The sequence below is a fragment of the Rhipicephalus microplus genome, chromosome 6 (genome assembly GCF_043290135.1).
Source record: "Rhipicephalus microplus isolate Deutch F79 chromosome 6, USDA_Rmic, whole genome shotgun sequence".
Taxonomy (NCBI): domain Eukaryota; kingdom Metazoa; phylum Arthropoda; class Arachnida; order Ixodida; family Ixodidae; genus Rhipicephalus; species Rhipicephalus microplus.
Window position 1 is genome coordinate 200267155 of NC_134705.1, and position 25653 is coordinate 200292807.

The 25653-nt window shown below is 44.2% G+C and overlaps 1 protein-coding gene across 2 annotated transcripts in view; it reads right to left on the bottom strand.

Annotated features, from left to right (window-relative positions):
• Positions 1 to 25653, bottom strand: part of Sptz (zinc finger FYVE-type containing 26 spastizin) — a 97177-nt gene that overhangs the window by 36873 nt on the left and 34651 nt on the right. For both annotated transcript variants that reach the window (XR_012884412.1, XM_075867566.1), the window contains exons 14-26: positions 25167 to 25620; positions 22775 to 23024; positions 20357 to 20572; positions 19634 to 19744; positions 18566 to 18786; positions 17328 to 17434; positions 16370 to 16461; positions 14099 to 14199; positions 13489 to 13584; positions 12834 to 12924; positions 11678 to 11883; positions 9312 to 9652; positions 6066 to 6270 (exon numbers count right to left, since the gene is read on the bottom strand). Coding sequence is in view for 1 of the 2 variants with exons in the window: in XM_075867566.1 (XP_075723681.1) it covers positions 6066 to 6270; positions 9312 to 9652; positions 11678 to 11883; positions 12834 to 12924; positions 13489 to 13584; positions 14099 to 14199; positions 16370 to 16461; positions 17328 to 17434; positions 18566 to 18786; positions 19634 to 19744; positions 20357 to 20572; positions 22775 to 23024; positions 25167 to 25620 (2491 nt within the window). In the remaining variant the exon portion in view is untranslated. The remainder of the gene's footprint in view (positions 1 to 6065; positions 6271 to 9311; positions 9653 to 11677; positions 11884 to 12833; positions 12925 to 13488; positions 13585 to 14098; positions 14200 to 16369; positions 16462 to 17327; positions 17435 to 18565; positions 18787 to 19633; positions 19745 to 20356; positions 20573 to 22774; positions 23025 to 25166; positions 25621 to 25653) is intronic.

The following is a 25653-nucleotide window of genomic DNA, read 5'->3' on the forward strand; positions in this document are numbered from 1 at the left end:
CGCAAGGACGTCGCCCTACCACTACAGGGAGCCGCGAACCTTCACAGGGAAACCCGGCGATGACGTGGACGAATGGCTAAGCCACTATCAGCGGGTGAGCCGTTCGAACGGTTGGAATGCGGCTAGCAAGCTGTCTCACGTGGGGCTCTTCCTCGATTTCACGGCGCTGGTATGGTTTGAGAACCATGAAGACACATTGACAACCTGGGACCAGTTTGTGGAGGAAATTAAGAAATGCTTTGGAGACCCAGCAACGAAGAAGAAACGTGCCGAGCAGACGTTGTCGCAGAGGGCTCAAGTCACCGGTGAGACATGCAGAACCTACATTGAAGAGATTCTGAAGTTGTGCAAGTCGGTGGATGCCCACATGACGGAAGAAGACAAAGTGGGCCATATACTCAAGGGCATCGCCGATGACGTCTACCACTTCCTCATTGGCAAGGAGAGCCTGGAATGCGTGGCCGACGTGATTAACCACTGCCGAACCTTCGAGGCTCTTAAAACTCGTCGCATCACATCGAAGTTCGGACGTCTGGCCAACGTCACGACTGTTGCCACCGTCGATGTCTGCCAGAATTCTCTACCTGCCGACCTTTCCTCCACCATTCGTCAGATTGTACGGGAGGAACTGCGTCGCCATGTCTCTGTCCCCATGCAAGCTGGAGACCCGCAGTGTGATACTCTATCCCCAAGCATCAATGCTGCGAGTTTCGACGAGCGCAGTTACTCCACCCGCAGTCCACGGCTGAGGGCTCCGCCACCACAGGCTACTTACGTCGAGTCGTCTTATGCGCCCCGCAGCAGTTATAGCTACGACAGCCAACCGCCTCCGTTTGTGTCCGAGTGGCAACAGTTCCCTGAGCATCCTCTCCACACCGCAGCATTCAATGTGCCTCGGGAACGCCCCGTGTGCTACCAGTGCGGTGTTCGCGGACATATCGCCCGGTTTTGCCCATCGTGACGTCGCCCACGCACGACGTTTTTTGACCGACCAGCGATGCTTGCACGGCGAAGTCAACAGCCCGATTACGCCTACTGGCCTTCGGATTCAACTGCCCAGAAGCACGGGCACCGGCCGAACATCCGCAGTGACTCGCCTGCCTCTGTGAGGAGCTTGACGCCACCTACCACGCGCCAGCGACGGTCCCCATCTCCCCGTCCCCGGCCGCGGCTTTCCTCTCCGCCACCGGGAAACTAGCCGGCGCGGCCGATGGAGGCGAGGTCGCTGGACGTACCGCTTTGCACACAAGTATGCCTCCATTAGTTCACATGCTTCACAACAAGGTTCATGTATTCATTGACGATGTTCCCACGATGGCTCTGGTAGACACCGGTGCAACAGTTTCTGTAATGAGTTTAGTTTTCAAGGAGAGACTTGGCCGCAAGGTTATGTTTTATTGGGATAAATCTTCTACTTTTCGAGCAGTCAGCGGCACGGCTTTGTGTCCAGTAGGTGTGTGCACTGTGTCTGTTCGTGTTGCTGGCAAAGCGTACAAGGCAGAATTCGCAGTGCTCGCTCATTCCACGCATGACGTTATCCTTGGAATTGACTTCTTGCAAGAGTGCCGTGCGACTGTCGACTGCGGGGCAGGCGAGGTTCTGTTGTCCGCCCTCGCCCAGCAGCCTCAGCGTAGCGGAGACGACAAACTCGTTGTAGTTAAAGACACTATTCTACCAGCATGGTCTACTGCCAGCGTGCCCGTTGCTGCTTCGAATGCCGACTCGAGTTTCAGTTCTCCTGATATTGTGATTGAGCCGTTGCCTTTGCCTTGCATGAAGAAAAACATCTTTCTGCCGCGCTGCGTTGTGTCTCTCACCGAGGGAAAAACTAAATTATGGGTAGTTAACTGCTCATCCGAGTCTGTTGTACTACCAGAGGGAATGCGCCTTGCCATGTTTGAAGGGCAGTGCAGTATCTGCATAGGAGTTCTCAGCAATGCGGCAAATTCGAACTATGCTGATGTATCCGGCACGGAATACGAATTTTATAAGATGGTTAGCAAGTCTATTCCCTCGCATAAGCGCAAAGTGTTGGTTACACTGCTGGCCAGGCACGCTAAAGTATTTGATTTTGCACGGAAGTCGCATAGACCTCAGACGCCCAGCACACGCACTCGTCACAAGATCGACACCGGATCTGCGCACCCCCTCAGACAGAAACCTTATCGAGTTTCCGCGTCAGAGCGCAAGGTGATTTCAGAGCAAGTCAGCGAGATGCTAACCTCTGGCGTAATTCAAGAATCGTCAAGTCCCTGGGCCGCGCCTGTTATCTTGGTCAAGAAAAAAAATGGGTCCTGGAGGTTCTGCGTTGACTACCGACGTCTCAACTCTATAACTAAGAAGGACGTGTACCCGCTTCCTCGCATCGATGATGTCATCGACTGCCTGCATTCAGCGTCCTATTTTTCATCGGTGGACTTGCGATCCGGGTATTGGCAGATCCCCATGGATCCGGCTGACAAAGAAAAGACGGCCTTTGTTACACCCGACGGTCTGTTTGAGTTTAATGTTATGCCATTCGGCTTGTGTAATGCCCCCGCCACATTTGAAAGATATATGGACACCGTTTTACGGGGCCTCAAATGGGAAATTTGCCTGTGTTACCTGGACGATGTCGTGATTTTTGGCCGAACATTTGAAGAACATAATCATCGCCTTGACCTCGTTCTAACCTGTCTCGAGGAAGCTGCGCTTACACTGAACTCAAAAAAATGTCGCTTTGGAGAACGTGAAACCTTGGTTCTGGGACACCTGGTGGATAAAAATGGCGTGAGACCGGACCCGCAGAAAGTCGCCGCTGTCAGCAACTTCAAGCAGCCGCAGTCCCCCAGGGAGTTGCGTAGCTTCCTGGGCCTGTGTTCTTACTTTCGTCGATTTGTTCCGAATTTCGCTGATAAAGCACAACCACTGACCGACTTGCTGCAAAAGGATGTCCCTTTCCACTGGACACCGGATTGCGAAGCAGCCTTTAAGCAGCTTCGGTTCATACTGACTTCAGGACCGGTACTACGCCATTTCGATCCTTCTGCTGAAACGGAAATTCACACAGATGCCAGTGGAATCGGCCTTGGTGCAGTGCTCGTTCAGCGCCATGACAATGCTGAACACGTGGTCGCTTACGCGAGTCGTTCGTTGAGCAAGGCAGAACGAAATTACACAGTCACAGAACAGGAGTGCCTCGCAGTTGTTTTCGCCGTGCACAAGTTTCGCCCATACATCTACGGTCGTCGCTTCTCGGTAATCACCGACCATCATTCTCTATGCTGGTTGGTAGGCCTCCGAGACCCATCTGGACGACTGGCGCGATGGGCTTTGCGCTTACAGGAGTTCGACTTCACAGTACGCTACAAGAGCGGTAACCGGCACGCAGACGCCGACTGCCTATCGCGCCTTCCTCTACCGATGACGGAGTGCGACGCTGACAACTTCGACCAGTATATCGGCGCTATTGCCTCTGAGTTCCCTGATCTCGCGACTTTCCGGACAGCCCAACAAGAGGACCGCTCCTTAGATTCTCTATTCGCCTCCGCAAATGAACACGCAAACCCAAGCTCTTTTGTGGTTCATGACGGCGTCCTTTACAAGAAGAATTATTCCGGACAAGGCGCCCGTCTGCTTCTAGTTGTTCCACGCACTTTACGGGCTCACGTCTTTCGGTCCTTACACGACGACGCAACCTGCGGCCACATGGGCTTCGCCAGAACGCTTCAACGAATCCAGCAAAGGTTCTATTGGCCCAAGATGCGACACGACACGGAAAAATACGTTGCTGGATGCGAACAATGCCAACGACACAAACGTCCCACGGCTACGCCGCCAGGACTTCTCCATCCTGTTCCACCTCCTAACTCTCCCTTCGAGACTGTTGGTGTCGATCTGCTCGGTCCATTTCCACGATCGAGCAGTAACAATCGATGGGTCGTCGTCTGTGTTGACCACCTAACGCGCTACGCAGAAACTGCTGCAATACCTGCTGCAACGGCCATGCACGTGTCGCAGTTTATGCTTCGTTGTGTAATTCTCCGCCATGGTCCTCCACGCGTTGTCATTAGCGACCACGGACGTCAGTTCGTTGCCGACGTCGTTGAAGAGATCCTGCGTCTGTCTGCCTGCAATTTCCGCCATGCCACACCATATCACCCGCAGACCAATGGTCTTGTAGAGCGCACGAACCGGACTCTCACGAACATGCTGTCTATTTATGTCGATTCTAAGCACAAAAACTGGGACGAAGTGCTACCTTACATCACGTACGCGTACAATACCGCGAAGCATGAGACTACAGGTTACTCTCCATTTTACCTGCTGTACGCTCGCTCCCCACGATTTTGTCTCGACACTATACTACCTTTTACACTAGACGTGGAAACCTCGACAGCCGAGACGCTCTGCCGCGCAGAAGAAGCCCGTCGCATCGCACGCCTCCGAACCTTGGCATCCCAGCAGCGTTCTAAGAAACGTTACGACGCCTGCCATCGCTCCGTATCTTATAGCAAGGGCGATCTTGTGTGGTTATGGACACCAGTCCGCAAACGTGGTTTGTGCCAAAAGTTCTTGGCTCACTATTCCGGTCCATTCGTCATTCTTGACCGCCTCAGCGACGTCACGTACGTAATCTCGAGCGTCACAAGCAATGGTCGCCGCTCTAGCAAAACACAACTGACACACGTTGCGCGCCTTAAACCTTGCCATCATCAACCATCTGAGTGACTCGCCCAGAGGGCATCGTCTGCGAACCGGGAAGTGAAACGCGCTAGCGAAGATTCGACGAAGAGGAGGAAGAGACTGGACTGGCTCGCGAGCGACGCTGTGGATCCTTGGCTGAGCTACACCTCTGCATTACCCATATTGTAAATAAACGCGTTCCATCGTCACAATATTTACAGTATCTTCAGATGCAACAATGAGCACAAATTTCATTATGAGAGAAACTAGCTGGTGGACATGATAGGTCATTGTACAAGCTCGTCATTGTGAACAGAGTAAGATTTCAGAAATTTGCTAAATGGCCAACTTTGTTCAGGAAACAGTAAAAGTGCATTCGCATCTCACAAAGAAAGATGTACAAGTGGAGGCTGGATCGGTCTGTGCCATGAACTGGATTTTGTCACGTATAACCTAAACTAAGTATACAGAAAATTCAGAGCTGAACTGGGGGTGCTGGATACACGTGCATTGTGGTGTGCAAGCTGGCTTCCCAGCAAAACAAGAAAGACGGCTTCATAGCAATACTCTTTATTTTACTTTGGTTCCTAGTTTGGGACGTGGGTTATATGAATAAGTGAAGTACAGTATCAGCATAGACATCTGTGGGGTTGGCTGAAGTGGGGCAAGTTGTACATTCACTTTGCAAGTGGTCTGCTGTGGTGTGCAAAAACTCTGAGCACTTGTCAGAAGTTCACACCTAACAAGCCTCAAACTTGTATTCAGATGAGCATGAAATTTCTGGCACATTACTATCCCTTGTATTTAGGCTTGTGCGAATAGAAAATTTTAGATTCGAAGCGAATAGTCATTCTGGTAAAATAATTTCAAATCGAATTCAGACAGTATATATTACCTATTGTAAAAAAAATGGGCTTATTTGTCATGACCTGACTAACCTTCTAGAGTGCAAGTTATTACCCATAAAGCATGCTAAGTTATCAAACTTACTACACTTAAAACATATAAGCTGGTATTAAGCTGGTATAACATGCTTTTAAACTTAAATAATTATGAATCAGTGTGAGGGTAATATGTTCATTTAACTTTGAAATAGGAACTCGTTGCAGTGTGAATTTCCCCTGATTAATTGTTCTCACAGTTTAGCAACCCTTCACTGCAGTGAAACCACCTTTACATAAACTTGCATGTGGATTAATTACATCTATTTGTTCATTTGAAATACTTTAATGTTTTCACTAATTTAATTTCAAATAACAGAAAATTCAAATACTGTAATATTTGTTCGAATATTTGCCTCAAATATTCACACAAGCCCACTAGTATTACATTTGAAGGAAGTGCAGCAAGAAAACAAAAACACAAACAAAAGAAGTGGTAGGTATACATAAAGCACTCACCTCCTGATACAAATTGAACCTGTCGAGCTCTGCAGAAACTTCTTTGTGCAACTCCATGTCTCCAGCATACAGGCATTCCGACTTCAGCACCTCTAGAGCTTCAAGCGCATATGTGTCGGGCCAGTGTACATAATTTGCCAGCATGCAGTCAAACCGCAAGCGAAGATCTCTGATCCTCATAGCATACATCCAAGGTCCAGTGTCACTAAATGAGAAAAAAAGAGACAAAAACCAGCAAATTCGCAAGAAAAATTGCTCGAGTAAAGATTTTAGCCATACATGATTAAAACGGCAAGAACAATTCACCAATGATTACGATACTGCCTAATAAAATTCTGAACACAGCTGTTTAGGTGTCCTGATTTAGCAATAACTTGAGGCAAATGATGCCTCTGCTTCAGCAGCACACACTTCTGGATTCTGGCGTCAACGACGCTGGTCCTCTGTTTGGGCATTTCGTTTAGCAGCAGTGACAGATGACACATTTCTAGCAGTTGCATCACTCATTGCTCAGAAAGAGCTGGCCGAGACTATTTTGTGTATAGGTACTGATTACATTTAGAAAATAACACCATGAGTTGCATGACTGGTGCAGACCGTTTCGTGCATCCCATTTCACATTTACCGCCGTAGATGGAGTGCAGCGCAACTGCCTCACTAAGTGGCAGACGGCGAAAGGGTGCACCGAAGCGCATTCCACAACAGCCGATGCACAATGAAGTGCCCTACTGTGGCGCCGTAGATGACCATTGCAAGACCTGTCATCTTGGCACTGTCGGTTCCTCCTCCTCGCTCTCTCCTTGCTATCGCTCTCTTTCGACATCTTTCGTTCTATTAGTTATGCCAACGGCAACACCGCTCAGAAACTGGCACCTCAGAGCTCCACTATAAAAGAGACAAGTGTGGATCCAACAAACATATATTAAAGCTCTTGTTTTGTGAAGCAAATATTAAATGCAGTGACAGAGCAAGAATGGCAAAAATGGTTCGTAACTGGGGATACTTCTGGCACAAAGTGAACGAGGACACACAACACAAACAGAGATGATGGGTGCTGAACTTACAAATAATTTTATTCCACAGCAGAAAGAAGATTTTGTCCCACAAGCCAACCACTTTATGAAAATATCTATAAAAATCTCTTTTCCACTGTGGAATAATATTGCAGTGGTACCCCGATTATACAACTTTCGGGGGACCACGAATAACCATCGTATAATCCGGGCATCGTATAATAAAAAAAACTATGATTAGAGTAGCGGCACTCAGCCTTGCCCAAATAGCAGGTACAGACTGCCTGAGTAAGCCAACGGCACGACCTCGTGCCTCTGCAAAGAAGGTAGATTCAGTTATTTTTTCCAGTGGCAGTTAATGACTGGGTTACTCAGTTGGAGGAGGTGCAAGCAAAAATTTATTCTCAAGTTTAAAAAATCTAATGCAATGTGCATCTTTCTACCAATCACCCAAGTCTGAAAATTACCTGCATATGAGAATGAAACCAAGACCGCATTGCCAACAGCCTCCTGTCAGAAGAGTCAGGCACAGTGTCATTGCTATCACATAATGGTGAGAGACCGCCGAGATTTTATAGAACGCCTTCGTGCGCAACTGAGCTGTGCACGTTGTAATTTGTTGCCTTGTGAAGTGCAACTAGTGGTGTCCAGCTCTTATTATTTATGTATTTATTTATTTATTTGGAATTACCCTTAGGACCAGAGGCATTATAGAGGGGAGTGGTACATTTAAACGAAACACAACACAAGCTTTCTTCTGTAAATACAATGTTAGCTAAAAAATAACAGTACAAGTTATAACTATACAGGCGAGAATCAGACTGTTCGTGAGAAAGCACATTAACATAGTAAAACAAGTTACAGTAGCAGTTTTAACTTACCAAACAAGAATCGGACAGTTCGCCAAGAGAAGAATAACATAATTGGTTAGTTGCATAGCAGTACACTTGAGTTTGAAACGTCATAAAAATGAGAATGATGAACAATTGACGTGATTGATCCCAGAAGATTCTTCCAGTCTTGTGAGGTTCGGGGAATGAATGAATCATAACATGTGCGAGTTGAACATCGCAAGACTTCCACCTTTTGGGGATGGTCAGAACGAGAGGAATGAGCGTTAATGTCGAGGGATAGTAATTTTGCATGGTGAAAACAGCTACGCTGTGCCCTTATGCGTGTACAAGCCTGTGACTGCGAGCACGACAAAGGCATAAGAAGATCAGCTGTATGTCGACCAGGAAGTTTCCATGAACCGAAAACGTGAAAATATCAGCTTTTCGGAAGTTACCCTGTGTGAATAGAACTTGACTAGGTAAGGACCTCTTATATGTACATACGCAATCAAGGCGTATGTAGAAGCTTATGAACTTCCAGGAGAATAAATTTTCCATTGTATGAAGATAGCCTGTCTCACTCTCTGCTTTTCCGATCGTCAACCTAGGGGAACGCAAGTTCATATTTTGAACTTGTGAATATTTGGTCAACGTTTGATTCAAGTAAAGGTATTTTTTTCTTTCGGACAGAATCTGAAAGTTGTTGTAAGATGCAAGGTTGGCGTAAAACTTCGTTGTATAAACAAGGTTTTCAATACATTATTTCTATGGATATTTTGCTGTGACCAAACCGATTCTTCGTAAATTGTGGGTCACTGCGAAACCGGGGGATGTATAATCGAAGTTCTACTGTAGTTAAAAGTCTGGCGCCCGTCCTGTTTTTTTGCATTATGTGTCCTCGTTCAACTTGGGCGAAAAGTATCCCGAGTTAGGAACCACCACCAACTAGCTCAAACCAGAATTCTAGTAAAAATGGCATGCACAAATTATACATTGCGAAGTAAGAAAAGCAAAGGCAAGCACACTCGTCTGCGTTTTTCTTACTGAAAGAGCTATAGTTTGTGAAAGACAACAGATGAACAGAGTTTGCGATACTAGATCAGAGAACAAAGAGCGAATTCAGGTATACCAAGTGATATTAAGAGAAAAGTCAGGTTTTGTTATAAGAAGGACAGATAAGTGATAGTTAGAGTGATGGAATGAATGCCAAGAGAAAAGCAAGGTATCAAAAGAGGGCAAAGAATTAGATGGAGTGACAAAATTAAGAAATTTGGAGGCATAAAATGAAATGAGCTAATGCATGATAGGTTGATTCGGGGCTCCGGCAATCTCACTCCTACAGTGGACATAACGTAAGGCTGATAAAGACGATGACGATGATGTAATTTTTATTTTTTTACCTATCCATAGGACCTTGCTCCATGTCAAGCCGGGAGCCAGCCAAGAGGCTGAGAATGCAGCGCCTGTAGAAGACCAAATCATTCCCGGTCGCACCATCCAAGGCATCCACAAACTCCATAATGAGCAAGACACTGATCCAGTCTCGCTGGCCTGCTGCCCCACTCAGGGCCTCCCAGACCACATTGGGGCTCGAGGAGCCACGAAGAGCCATGGCAGTCCATGCAGCATGGCTCTGTGGAGTTGACAGCTGCATCCAGAGTCCATAGACGTGCGCTAATAAATTGTCCAGGGGCAGACCTCGATACTTGACGCCATCTTCCAGCTGTGGACTCCTGGGAGCCTGCAAGCACACGTGATACTCAACACAACAACACAGCAAAAGCAGTGTAAAATTTGTTTGCACTATGTACCATCCTAATGAGTATTCTGCAGTCATAATGAAGCCCTGAATATCAAGGGATTATTGTGACAGTAATGTGATAGCTGCAAGTACATGTGATGCTCAACACAACAACACAGCAAAAGCAGTGTAAAATTTGTTTGCAGTATGTACCATCCTAATGAATATTCTGCAGTCATAATGAAGCCATGAATATCAAGGGATTATTGTGACAATAATATGATAGCTTTCCCAGAGGTCTTCTGAGATATGCTGCAAGCACCCCAAGCCAAATAGATGAACACTGTTGTACATTGTCCGGCTTTACTTAAAGAGGCCCTGAAACACTTTTTCAAGTAACCAGGGAATTAATTCACTGGAAGAGCTTATTGCTTCACGAATTCAACGCCGCAAAAATTTCAAGAATCAGTCCAGGGCAAGTGGAGTTCCAAAGGTTTGTCGCATGCTGAAATTGCATTCTCTCTTCTGTCGTCCCGACGAAAGTGCTGGGAGCTAAGCAGGGACAGATGGCAGGGCCACAGAAAAACGTCACGTGCGCTTAGCAACCTTGAACACTTTTTTCTTTTCTTTTTTCTTCGAATGTGTGGCTTTTTCAGTGTGATCGCGCGTGCACATGTGAACAAGTATCGGCCTCTTGCGGCGATCTCTGTAACGAGCGAGCGCGCCATGTTCAAATCAGCCAATGGCTGATAGATGGGTCGTTGACGTGTGATTTTTGGGCAAATAACGTGATTTGTCGAGAGAAGAGAAAGCAATTTTTAGCTGACTTCGATAATTTATTGTCAACTCGGCGCGTGCTGTGCTATAATATTTGGCTCGCGTGTTGTCGGGAGCCTCTACTGCCGATCGGCAGCGTTTTCTGACCATGTTCAAAAAGTGTTGCAGGGCTCCTTCATGATAAATACATGACAAGTGCACACAAGATAAGTGCACAGAACTTATAATAAAATTAGGTTTTCTCTTGCTGAGTTTACTATAGGATCTCCCCAATCTCCATTCCACTCTTTTCGAATGGATGCTTTTTTTCTCAGTAAAAGAGGCAATGGTAGTAAAATTCAACCTGATGCTCGAACACAGCACATCACAGCCATTGCATTATTGTGGCAGGTAGGCTTGGAATAAAAAATTACAGCATATCCCCGAAGTGAACGACGATGAGTGGGCGAAGGTCTGGGGGATCATTCAGGTAAAGATGAATCCATCATACATTAACCACTTTAACATGCAAATGAGTGAGAACATGTGTGCACATTACTATATACAATGTTGTTTTGTTGGTCGTATACTGTATCGAAGTGCGAACTTCATTTTCCCTTCATCAACACTGCCTTATGATCAGCGAAATGAAGAGCCAAGGGTTCTTTGATGAGATGTAATCTGAAGTTCACAAAGACAGGGTCCATACACGTCCCCCTGATTGTTTATAGTCATATGAATTGCATCTCGAAGCATATTGCGATTTCATATGCTGCACAAGCAAGTCATCATTTGTGATATCTATATATGTTGTCAGGAATGTGTTTATTCTTCATCGCCATCAGCCACAGCACAAAGTACACATAATGCCTTACGGATGTGTAGTGCGTACCTCGCTTATCAGCAGGATGATAAATGGCATAGTGGCATAGGAGGTGCTTCATTATCACAGTTATCGTCATGACATATATTGGGTAGGTTGCAGGTGCTGTGCCGTGATGGTAGAAAGAGAATGTTTGATATATTGACGACTATGCGGAGTTCAAGTCCCAAAACCACCATATGATTATGTGAGACGCCGTAGTGGAGGGCTCCAGCAATTTCGATTACCTGGGAAATAGAGAATGTGTGGTCTGTGGCATGCCTGTTCTTCATTGTCATGAGCGTCATCGCCATCGGGGGACTATGGCGGACATGGCTCGACCCTAAGGAGCTTCACCTCAAAAAAGAGGATCTAAGGGATCAATTGCACGAGCATTAACTGCTTACCTTTGGAAGCATAAACTTGAGCAGCCGGACAAGCAGAGGACAATGGTTCTCGAGGTAGCTGAGCACGTGAGATGGAACCTTGGCACCAATGGTTACCGACTCGTCCCCAGATTCCAGTGAGGATACCAGCGGCAGTGAACCATCCAAAACCACACCAAACAAGCCGTCTTCCTTCTGATACTCAACGACAAATTCTTCGGGAATGACTGTAGGAAAGAACCAAAATGAGGTCAGTGCCCTTTTCAGCACGTGCAATTTCAGCAAAACACTAGCGCATGGTGTTCCAGCCAAATTCTGTTCACAACATCAATCATAATCAATACTGTTCAAGTATGGTGCAAAACAAAATATCATCAGCTGTAGCCATATCGTTAGCTGGCCACAGATTTACTACTTTGATCACATCACCCGAGTAACGATCAGCCATACATGGCGCGTCACAACCTAGACAACTAGATCATGTGGTTTACACATTACAAGGCCAGTGCAGCTCTATTTCTGCCTCTCTGTCTAAACTAGAAAATTGGATAGACCCACCTGAATAACTTCACACCAGTCTACCCAGAGCACTGTATGGCTAGTATATATGTACTAAAATGATATTCAACAAGGGATCATATTTATGCCATTAGTCAGGTGAGCGAGAAGTGGACAAGACATGCAATAAAGTTTTACAGTCAACATAATTTAACTTCTGTAAAACACAATAGTTTTTAAACAGTCCGTGTTTAGCAGCTACCTAACTTTCGCTATTGCCACAGCTGACTAGAATGGTAGTATGGTCAGGGTATGAAATCTCTAAATACTCCAGTTGAAAAATTTAAGGGTACCATACACAAATAAGTAAATAAAAAATTTAACAGACAAAGAGTACAACTCAGTTGATGTGGCTGATATACAATTAAACTTCAATATAATGAACATGAATATAACAAAGTATCGGTTATAACAAAGTAAATGAAAAAAAGTCTTGTAATAGAGTGTGTTAGAAATAAAGCTTTATACGTAACAGACTCTTGGATATAACAAACTTATTTTCTTGTAAGGAGCAACTTTGTTATAATGAGGTTTGATGGTAAGACGATTGGGTTGTGGCTCCATACATTGTCTGTTTCTAACAGCACAATATTCCACTCCCCAAAAGAAGAATGCTTACTTTGTTGTAAGGAGCTCCTCAGTTCTTCACAGCTTTCATCGAGTTGCATGTCAGTAGTCAAGAAAAAGTGCATTTGCCATGGGAAAATGATCTAAAATAGGATGAGGAAAAAGGGTCAATTTCACTACAATGTTAATGTAATGAATGTGATATAAACACATTAGAATGTCATACAAAGTAAATCTGGCCGCCTTAGAGTAATACAAATTGCAGTCAACATCCATTTGCTAAGTAAGCAGCTGTGCATCGGCAGACTCATATGAAGAGATATCTGATGAACATGAAAAGCTGTGTTTTGATGACAAGTGGCTCCTGTGAAGGTTGAAAGGCACGAAATGGCTTGAACATGATGTAAGCTCTGCACCAACTCGTCCAAAATTACATCCTACTGAGAAACACCGCGCCCTGTTGTACTGGTGCTCTAGATGGTGACTGTAAAATGATGTCAGTGTATCATATCCAGCGCCAAAACACTGCCGGTGAGTGTACTACAACCTGCAGCAGATGTGTCGCATGATTCAATATCACCGAGATGCAACTGAAACGCTGCTGACATGAGTATGACAACTTAACAGCAGCACAAGAGCGCTCACGAAGAATATGTGCTCCCAAATGCTGCACACAACGACAACAAACAGAAAAGCTGAAAATTTACCATTCTGACTCCCTGCCTAGTCATGGCTTTGATGCGTGCCATACATCTGTCCACAGCCGACTGGAGCTGGCTTTCTATAGTCTCTGGATAGATTACCTGAAAAAGAGCATGCCAATAGTCAGCAAGATTAGCTCCTTTTCCTCCCGTCAATATTTTGTTAGGATTCTAATAATCTTAGAAACAAAATGTACAAGAGCCATGAAACTGTGTTAAAGTTGCAAATTTTTATGGGAAATAAGAAGTATACCTCTCCAAGTTTTTAACAATTAAGAAGTGTTGACTACACAGCGATGAGCAATAAGTCATGTAGTCCCTGTCTACTGTCCAGACTTTTCCTGGTTCCTGTATTCCTAAATGCACGGGTGCCACATGAAGTGAAGGAGCACCTGTGTAGCATCTATGTTATACCACGAATGTTAGTGTATAATACTGCTGATGTATTTTAATAAAACATGTTTGTTTTATCAACAAACTTGATTGATAATGCTTATTTCTATATTTGCATTTCACTATCCTAAACAGAAATTTTGGGAGTGCTAGAGAGGTTTTGCAGTTGGCCAGTCAATTTCTGCACTATATGAACAACCGAAACGTGAAATTGCCGACTAACCTCAATCTTGGGGTCAGAAATGTGACCTTGCACCAGAGCAAAAACAGCCTTGGGGTGGAAGTGGGGCGCAAACTCCTTTTTCACAGGTGGCTCCTGAGAAGCTGGAAGAACAAAAGGGAGAGAGAAGAACGCCTGAATCCTAAAAGACTGAAAGTTGCAGAACAAATTTTAAACAGTTGTGACAAGCGAGGCCACTATCCTTGTTTTTAACCTTTCTATAGTGCTGCACATGCGTGTCTTTGGTAATGGTAACTGCCAACTTGTCATAATTTTTTGGCCTAGTTGCAAGTTTGTACTGAATTGTGGGCAACTATACTACCAACCCTGTAATGCCCACTTGTATCATATTCGTGGCACTAAATGAAATGTCTCAGGAAAAAGATTACTAATGCGAGTAAGTAAAGCTTCGCAACAAAACCAACTGCTGCATTTTTAATAAGATATTCTCACAGCTAAAGGCCGGGCAAGCAGACAGAGGACAATAAAGTGATGAGCGTGGACAGCACCCACGGTATTTTCTTGCAGAGTCACAAGGAGGTTTCAGATCTCCTCACGAACGACCTCACGAATGAGCTCACGCAGAGAACACTCACTGCTGGCAGTCAAAGCAGAGAGGCTGAAAGATGTGTTGTTTGGTTGGTTGTGGTATCGGCGCCGTTGCTGCACTGCTCGCTCGATTGTCATAGCCTTTTTGATAAATTCCGCTACGCTTGTTGGCGGGTTGCATAGGAGACCGGCAAACAGCTCTTCTTTCACGCCCCTCATCAGATGTCGGAGTTTTTTACCTTCAGGCATCTCGGGGTCAGCCCGCCCAAATAGACCGGTCATGTCCTCCACAAACATGGCGACGCTCTCGTTCGGTTTTTGTATGCGTGCCTCGATGAGCTGCAGAGCAGAATCTCGGCGGTTGGTGTTTGCAAATGTCCCAAGAATTTGCTGCCAAAATTCATCCCATGAAGACAGCGTTGACTCGTGGTTCTCGTACCACGTACAAGCGCTGTCTGCCAAAGCAAAGTAAATGCGTGATTCAGTGGGCCAGCGGTTGGCCCTCGCGACTCGCTCATACTGGACTAACCAGTCCTCAACGTCTTCATAGACCTCACCATGAAAGGTCTCGGGAATTTGAGGCTGCTCAACAGTAAGCTGTGAAGGCTCTCCAGTAGCCATTTCTTCAGGCACGGTGCGTTGCTGGAGAAGTTCGAGGGGGATTGCCTCAGGACTGAGGCCTCGCTGTCAGCGACTGTAGCGGTGGACAGGAGTATCCACTGCAGGAACGGGTTGCGGTAATGGACTCGAAGTGCCAGGGCACGGAGGTGTCCCAAGCATCAGTTGAAGAAGTCCAGCACCTCCACGAATGTCACGAGGTGAAAATAACAGGATACAGGACAACGGTGCGACCAGGAAAAACAAGGTCTGTATTAACAGAACAAAAGAGCAGCCGCTTCGACGTCGTCTTCCTCGGAGCAATCGTGGGTGCTGTCCACGCTCATCACTTCATCGTCCTCTGTCTGCTTGCCCTGCCTTTAGCCGTGACAATATAATAATGTATCAGCGGTAGTTACATATTTCATCAAACTAGTGACTAAATAAATCATTTCCATACTAATTATATTATATTTCAAATGGTATCTATTTTTAACTTAAATGCACTCTGAATAAAAGGAACGAAATTATGAGCAGTTTGTAATAATTTTTCTACAGGCAAAACTGCTTGTGGATGCTAAATAGGTAAAAAGTTCAGAATTAGCTTTCAATGTTTAAAAAGTTTTTGAAAGGGTGTTGGGCCATCGCCTATAATTCACAAAACTTTCTAAAACAAGAAGGTTCGACAACAATGAATAGTTTTCCTGCACTGCCACCAACAGATTGATCGATTGATAGTGTTTAACACCACGCAGCAACACAAGGGATGCAAACATCACCATAAAAGAAACCCCCAAATTAATTTTCACATTCAGCATCTGCAATTGTTTATGCTCGCCCAAAATTAAATGCACAACCATTTCTACAACGTGCTCTATTTAGAATGCATCTAAGTATCGAACAGATGGCCTTACGCTTCGCTTCAGAATGACATAGTCACTAGAAAGCTGAAGTAGGTCTGTCAATTGGGAGATGTGCTAGATGTAACTTCCAGTAAACTTTTTTTTATTTTTGTTACAAAACAACATCAAAAGTCTCGTGTACGCTTCGTAGTTCAGCCCAATGTGAATGTTAGCAAGAAAAGAAAACTATATTGAAGAAGAGATGTATTATAATTACAAAACTAACTCAGCATTTCCAAAACTGGATCACGGCCATTTTCTGAGACAACATCCATTTGATGGTCACAGAAGAGAACCTTCCTTTTAATGTAAAACAACCTGCAAAATAGAATTGAAAAACAACACAGAAAAACACATATTAAAACTCTCAATGCCAAATAACATACAGTCTCCAAAATATTTCACCTATGTGGAGTTCTACGAGATACTACTGCAGTATATGAAACAGCACCGAATGACTCAAGTGTTTTGAAAGCCCTAAGGAGCAGTGCGTGGCTCTAAATATATATATATTTTTTTTAGATGGCAAAGCTCCTTGAGGCGTAGACAAATTCGGCATTGTACTAGCCACCACTAGTACACAAAGTGCTCACTAGATAGCGCTGTGGCACTCGCTCCACTCCTCTGCATGCTCTCATGTGATAGGAGACCACATTCGCTCTTGCGCTACAATGTGTTCGCTCTTGGCACGCTCCATCTTTTGCCGGCAGTCTGTGTGCTTCGAGTATGAACGATAAAGAAAAGGCGGTGGAGCGGAGGGCTCCGAAAACGGCTGGAGTCCGTGCTAGCCGTCTTTACATAATGACCAACTGGGGAATATTAACGGAGGATTCATGGTTTACCGATGTACCTCTGGAGCTTCGTCCACTCACCATCACTCACTCCGTGAATATGCTGTATTTTTTTTCCTTATATTTGGTTGATTATCCACGAGCCCATAGGAAAAAAATATAAAGTGTAACATGAAAGCATGCTGTCCTCTCTAATGCAGACACAGCACTGTATAATGCAAGCATCGCTACATGCTAGGCCTACGTTTAGTGTCACCTTTTATCATGTCAACAAGGTTCAGAAAAGTTTCATACTAAATGGGCTGCCATTCCTGCTCCGGTCGCATGCCAGTCATTTTCACGAAGTCATCATAAAAAGAAGTAAAAAAAAAGGTTGCCATTAGAGGCACTTACGAGACAATGCCCAGCTGCCCAACATGGTAGGCCACCAGCCTTTCCTGCAGTGCCCTCTGGTGTAAGTGAGGCGAGGTGATGGGCACAAACTGAATCTCTGCGAGTTCCTTCAAGACATGGCAACAAACAGCAAGGAAAGAACATTTCCCAGGAACAACTTGAAAAAGACAATAATAGCTAAAGTTTGAGTTGGCTGGAAGTCCAAATTAAAGCTTTTGTAGTCTAAAAAACAATAGGAAGGAGAAGACGGAAGCTTGCGATGAAAAATCCGTAAACAGGGGTTGTGTCGAGTCGACGTTTCGAAAAGTGGACTTGTCTTCCTCAAGGCTAGAACTGATTTCTTTAGCATTAGGGTGTCTACGCTTCGTACTCTCTCCTTCATCTTAACAAAGGAAGGGGAGCGGAATCATTGGATACGTGAGATATCAGTGTCATACTTGGGCCCAGTGCTTTATAGTGTTGTGGTATGAAGCCACACAAAGAGACAGCCACAATGAAACAGCAGTTATTAGCTCTTAATTGTCATAAATATAATGACGCTTACTTATTATAGCACACTATATCTACTTTTTCATAAATATTGCAGATGTACTCATAAATGTGGATTCACACCAATACATGCAGTGCAACACGCAGATTCTTCACTCTATAATGACTACTAGCAGTACTACATGGTGGCAGTGAAAATACAAACACTGCCATACTAGTGAGTTAACCCTTGCAACTAACAAGCCCAAGCTGTACTTCACATAACTGTACTATAATATAGCCAGAGAAGAAAACACACTAGTCCACAAAAGAAAGATTTGGACAGGAGTTTGTTCGCACGGAAACATTTTAAGCGCACCAAAGAAAACAACATGGACAGTGAAAAAAAGACACAGAGCGTTCTGAACATCTCCTCTTAACGGTCGATGTTTTCTTGTGCTCTTGACTTGCCTTAAAAAATGATCATTCGCATGTACTTTAGTTACAGAAGGCTTGATGACAACAAAAATTTTTTGATACATTAAATCTTTACAGTGACAACCAATTCAATCTAGAAGAATATGGTTGCCAGTGAAATGTGAAATAATTTTGCACATGAAAACGCTATTAGGCTTGCGATAAAGTTAACTACAGGTAAAGTGTCTGCTCACTGCATGTAACTTAATTACAAATACAGCCACGTCTGGAGCAGATAGCTTTTAAGTGGTTGAGATGAATCCATTTTTGTGACAAAAGCTTGCCGTACTCACATCTTCCAAAATGTTTGCAGCCTGGAGAATGGCGGCATGAAGAGTCAACAAATTGGCGAGATTGATGAAAAATGCAAGCTGACCGACACCCCTGTGCAGCTGAGAGAGGTCAACGTGTGCGAGCGAAGCACAACCTTTGGCCCACGAGGTAAAAGCTTCACTATGGCCAAGGGCTCTGGCACCATTTAATGTGACCACAGCATCACTTGATTCCATGTGCTCTGTTCATAAAAAAAAAGAGAAAAAAAAATCACTCTGAAAGGTAACTCCCACGGGGCATCACGTTAGACTTTAACTAACCAAACACTGATGGGAAGCACAGTAATCCTAGATTAAAATACGACCAATCAGGGCTAAGCAATGCACACAGCATTTTTTCACATATAACTTACACCAATAAACCAAAAACATGTGCTCATGAACTGGAAATGTGGGTTATATAAAGGAGTTATATTAACAATTCTTTTTTTGTCCTTTTGTAGAGTTAAAGTTAGGTGTGCACGTTACATGCAGAAGCGGGTTATATGAGAAAAAATGATGGTACATTTGTTTCCCTGTCTTCGGTTCAAGCTTATATCAGCATAATTTCAAGTTGAACGTTTACATCAGAGCAAACATCACATTTAGCAGAGAGATTCCTAGCAATGTATGGTTATCCTGAATGATCGCACATACCTGCCAAGATATTAAATGTTTTAACGTCTCACTTCAATCTGTGACTACAATACAATATCTGTTCATTATTTTCTTATGGTCAAACTCAGCATTTGCAGCGTTCGAGAACTTCAGAATTAGAACTTCAGAATTCAAAACTAAGTCTTTGCATGAGCCTTTAGAGAATTCAAGACTTTAAGGCCCCATCTGATGAGCCAGACAGTGTTTATTAGGTGAGCGTCAACTGAAGCAGCCACAGTATGAAAATTCTGAAACTGAATTGAAAGCCACTACAGGAGGCCGTAGAGAAAAAACAACAGAAAAGACAGTACCGCAAGACATTTAGCATCCTTGAAACACTTGCAGTATTTCAGACAAAACTAAGAACAAAAAAAAGAAACCAGTGAGGCTGACCTTCCATCAACTTGATGAGGCCCTTCAAGAGGCACTTGACAACATAATTTGGATGCCTGGACGAATCTGTTGCAGAACTTTCACCACAGTCATTGAGCACTCCGGGCGAATCTAAAAAAAACGGCATCAACATAATCAACTGTGCAAATGTGGGCTGACGGAGCACAGGGTATAATAAAGTTCTCTATATCATACATACCGTACAAGGCAAGTAGTAATAAATGTGAGAAAATGACGAGGATGTGCAATCTGAACAAAAGTTCTGTAATTTGTGAGAGTTGGAAACACGTAGGCCACGACACATGACATCATAAATTTCTGACAAACTTGCACCCTCAGCCCCCCCACCCCCCTCCTCTAACAACAAAAGGCTGAGCTACTTGACAGGTATTCATGTTAAAAAAAGATGGGGCGTGCCAACACAGACACAAGAGAAAAATCAGGACACCCTCTCTTGTATGAAGACTTCCCTCTTGCGTCGGTATTTGCATGTCCTGTCTTCTTAACAAAAAAACCAACCCTCCCTTGGTGAAAAATTATTTACTTTGTGCGATAGCTTCACTTATACTATTCAAGAGAATTTTAGATTTGAAAAGCTTGTAAGGCAGGAACTTTGTGAAGAAACAAAGCCATTAAAACAGGTAATTTTAGATTAACTTGTAAATGTATTGCCCCGCCTCTTTATGAAGCTTCAAACAGCTGTCGCTGTAAAATAAACAGTACCCATCGAAAACTGTGTTTCCGGCTTGTGTGCACTTCTGAGCAGGACTTGGGGACAGCACTCGCGGGCGAGAACATTGGCCAGGCTCAGCTTCATCTGGTGTGCCAGGCTTTCCAGCCGTGAGGGAGCAACTTCCTCGCGAAGGACTAGCCGCGCTAGCAGCTTCGACGGACTCTGGCTGAGCACCCAGAAGTAGCTGTCCTCAGACATCCGTGCCACTGGGAATCACAAAACATGAAGCCTTGTGTATTATTATTATTATTATTATTATTATTATTATTATTATTATTATTATTATTATTATTATTATTATTATTCAAAATAAACTCAAGAATACATATTACATTGGGAGTGGCACATCTGCATTTGTTGCTCATTATACATATCATAACAAAATGAAGGACACGATATAAATTGAATTGTACGTAAAATACCCAGTGAGCTTATGAACAAAAATTACAAAATAAACATTTTAAAAAATTTGAGATACACATAGGTTCACAAAAACAAAACAGCATCAAAAATAACCGAGAATCTGCAAATTCTAAGAAAATAATACTAACAACAATAACACTCTGACTAGAGATAACTGAACTAGATCTCAAAACTTGGTTAGGCTGTATTCAATGGCAATAATGCATGTGAAGGCATTGCATTCAATTATTGCGCATGATAAGAAAGAAAATGCATGGTGGGAAAACTGAGAGTTCGCACGTTTGACTTTATATGGATGGTCACGACAAGGAAAAATAACTGTTGATGACTGAGGAAAAGTCATCATCAAGATAAAAAAGGTGTTAAAGCTTATGTAAATAAGATCAGCAGGAAACTTTAAGAGAAGGGCTAGGTTGTCAAAGTCAGATTTACTTTTTAACAAGTTAGTGATAAGATATGGCCATTATCGGACATCTGTACAACTGTAAATTATACAAGTTACAGGCCAGATGTTCAAGTTGTACGAGAGAACTCCCAAGTTTAGCTATCAGCAAGCCTTGGATTTGAAGATACCTTATACAAACCAAATGACAAAAGCATCCAGGTCCTATGTAAAATCCATACCATGAAAGCAGGATCATGACACAAAGTGCAAAGCGTTGAGTGGCAGCTACTTGCTAACTAGTTGGTATATTTGCACTAAAACTTCATCCCCTTAATGAGGTATCAGTCATAAATAAAAAGAAAAAAGAGAGAGAGAACATTCCCAGCATCACAATTAACAGTGCCCTCAATTTGATAAATTGGAGCAGTTCACCATACCAACAAAAGTTATCAGTTGACTCACTGAAAATACAAAAACATGTCGATAAACACATTAAACCATTATAGTGACTGATCATGTAAGTAATACGTTTAACATACGCAGCCACTGCGTGACTTATAACAAATGCTCAATAATTAGTGTCCCCTAAGAAAGAAAAGACAGAGATAGGAAAAAGAAGTGAAAACTGCTCCATCAATTTTAATTATACCGAATGTTTCTTTATGTTTCCTTTATGAGACATTTCTGCCCTAGGCTACTATGAAGGGCATTTTTCTGTGAAAGACATTGCAGCCGAGAAGTGCGATTTTTCACGAACATGGTTACCTTTGACAGACTAAATTCTCAATATGGATATCAGTGTTTGAGCACTGGTTATATAGTACCAATAATTGAGGCTGTAGGCTTGTAGAGGCTTCCCCATCAGCAAGGGAGGGGGGTGAAGTTCTAAGTAAGCCCCTCCCTCACTTCCTTCCCACATTAATCTAGTTGGCTGACCAACACTCAAACCTTCAAGTTCGATTGATATGTGGGGTTTAATGTCCCAAACCCACCATATGATTATGAGAGACACCGTAGTGGAGGGCTCTGGAAATTTCGACCACCTAGGGTTCTTTAACGTCCACCCGAATCCGAGCACACAGGCCTACAGCGTTCTCGCTTCTATCGAAAATGCAGTGGCTGCAGCCGGGATCGCGGGTCAGCAGCCAAGTACCTTGGCTACTAGACCATCGCGGTGGGGCAACCTTCAAGTTGATTGAGCCTGTAAGACCAACATGCTTTGCAAGGAATCAAAAAATGAAAATGGAGCGTCACCGTACTCCTTCTAAAGGCCTGAGCTTGGGCCTTAACTTTCCGGTGGTAAAGTTGAGAAGCAAGCAGTTCTCGACAATATTCAGCTGCCAATATCATCAAAAAGCTATGCAGCCATAAAAGTGCTCTTAGTTACGGGACAAATCCTGCAAAGTAAAAGTCTTCACCAGACTTTGTGCCGCCCTCATCGTTCCACACTCAGATGATTAAGGGGGCATGCTACCCCCCACTCCTCTTGAATGCACACCTGTGATTAAGGCTAAAACGTAATGCTCTGCACAGCAGCAGTGCCAATGAGCTAGTATGTACTAGTACAATGAGTTGCAGAGAGGCATGTTGTGCGGCTCACTTTTAGTCTTTGACTGCTGCGAGGCTTCACGAATGGCCTTGTGGAGTTGTCGAGCGTGGGCATAGACAGAACGGAGGAAGTCGAACTTCACGGCGGGCAGGAACGTCAGGTCGGCTCTTTGCTCCGAAACTGTGGCCTTGCTCAGTTGGAGGAAGGAGCGATGGAGCTCCACCCGAGACTCCTCATCACCAGAGGAAGAGGAATTCGATGACAGCAAGCCAGGCATGTGAAGATCTAAGAGGCTGCGCACCTATGGAGAGAAGGCATTTTTACTTGACAGATGATGTCAAAGAGCATATATACATTGATTAATAAAATCTTGCGGGTCGTCTCCATGCAAAAGCTGAGAGGTTGTGATACATTATGACATCCCATTATCTCACAGTGACTTATAGACGTCCATATCAACTTCCTTCAGCCTACCAGGCGTGCTGCACTTGTTATGGGCTCAAATTTGGTGACGGAAGCTAAATTACAATGAGGGACAGTATGCAAAAGTTTTCACGCATAATAAAGAACCACAATGGTCAAAATAAGTCTAATGTGCTCTACAGCTGAATTCTTCACAAAATAGTGGTTAAGGCAAGTGAAGCATCAGAATTAGATTTTAGACGCTTAAGGGCCTTGATCTGATACTTTCTTCATCATGTCTTGTTTTATGCATTATTATACCTCAATCAAGGCAGTTATACCTTTCTTTTATAGCAGCGAATACTTGCCATTAGGTGCAAAGTTTCATGATTAACATAAGTGTGCTGCAAGACCTGCTTTGCATTTACATTGAGGCAGTTAATATCCCATGCCACTGTCAGTACAAACAAGACAACTAAAGTCCTACACATATGATCGAGCACCCCAGCTAATTTTCCCTTCTTAGTGTGTCTATCACAATACAACCCCTGCATAAAAATATGTTATGTAATGCTACTAGAATCAAATATCTGCATCTCTGATCACACCGCTTCAAGATCAGCCAGAGTATGCTTGACATCTTTGACAAGCAAGGTACTTTACTAGTGAGCATGTGACCCACACATTTGTTACAACTTGAAGCCATATCACACTAAAGTTTGTCATAAAAAATGGTCTCCAGAACTGTGCTGGTTTACAAGCAAGCTACCCCTCTGCAATCGCAATTCTGCTTTAGTTATGTATTAAAAATAACAGAAAAAAGGCATTGTTAAGAATATACCGTATTTACTAGCGTAGTGAACGCACTCGCACAATAAATGCACCCCCAAGCTCGGTCGTTCAAATTTGAATTTTTCTTTTCCCCATATAATAAATGCACCCCCTACATTCATACGCTGCAGTACCGCTAACCAACACCTAGCGCCTCCTTGCCCGTTGGATCCCTTCCGTTCTTTATTAATGTGCCAACGCCCCCCCCCCTCGACCACCTCTGCTCACTCCCCCCCTCCTTCTTTTGCGCGCCACTTAGTTTTTCTTTCTAAATGTGCACAGCACGTACCCAGTCTTTTTCAAATATTTATGCGCCACAGTGGGGTTCGCGAATGATGCGAGTGTAGAGACATTGCAACTGACAAGCACACAGCGAGCGAAGGTCCCAAAACTTCCCGCGCTAACAAACGGTCACTTCCTGCAAACACTAAACTTTAAGGCTCAATCACACGCACGCAATTTTCGATCGACAACGACAGGATTTGCTGCCGCGTCACGGAATTCTGGAAAACCAGAAAGAACTCGCTTGCCGCCCAGAAAAGGTCGTTACTATTTTCGCAACATGGTCCCCCAATTCTCACTTGGCTTGCAAGCGAGACGGCCGCCATATTCTGTCCTTAATCTAGTTATCGACGGTTTGCTTTGATGCTTCGGTGGTAGCTTGCTGCAATGTTAGTTGCTTGCTACAATGTCAACGTCGTCGTCGTGCGAGGTTGCCACGAAGTTGGCAAAGTGCGTCGTGGCGTCATAGCGCACGCTTCTAGGCGTCGCTCAATATCAGAGCAGATACCACTGTCCCGGTTAAACATTTGCAAGAAAATATAACCATTAAACGCCTTAATGGCGTGCACTTGCCGCACGGGAACAGCTTGCAGAAGATAGCGCCTTCAACCACCGAAGATGAGTGATGTGCAACAAAGAAGCTGAGTGACCTAATTTTTGTTTTTGCATTGCCGCATTTTTTTTGCTCATACCAAAAATGTTTTCATAAAATGTTCACCACATAATAAATGCACTCCTAACTTTGCTCCGATTTTCCGAGAAAAAAGTGTCTTCATTATGCGACTAGATAGGATAATCTTTCATTACTTGAAATTAGGTGCCACAGAAGTTCAACAATTCCTGGGGGTGTTACTCTGTGGTGTTTTAAGCTTATAAAGAACCCAACTGCAAAAAGCCCTGAAAGCAAGAATATGAAAGGCACTAGTACCTTGCTGTAGAGGGATTCTATCTGACGCCATGCTGCTCGCTGCCTGTGCAGTTTCTCTGCATCAAACTCATCCACAAATCCAACAAGCAACGTCTTGAGCGATGTCTCTTCATTTTTTGAGCAGCACCCCACAGCACCGACGATGCCATCATCTTCATTGGCCTCCTGGAGAAACCGTCGCAGTGCTTCCAACGTAGTCGTCAGTCGAGGGACTCGACCGTGCAAGTTTCCTGACACTTCGGTCTCACGCTTGCTGACTGCAAGTGCCAGCAAGCGCTCCGCGACATCCCGTGGAACATCGGCAGTGAGCGCCAGATCTGCCACGGCAGCAACGTGAGGTCCACCGCTGCCATATTCCTCCACGAAGTTACGCGCAGCCGTGTTTCCGCTCGCGATGTTTAAATGGCCATTTTCAATGGTCAATCCCTCGGAGCTAGTGCTGAATGAGCTGGACCTAGTGAATGAAAGATGGGGAATGTCAGGGCCC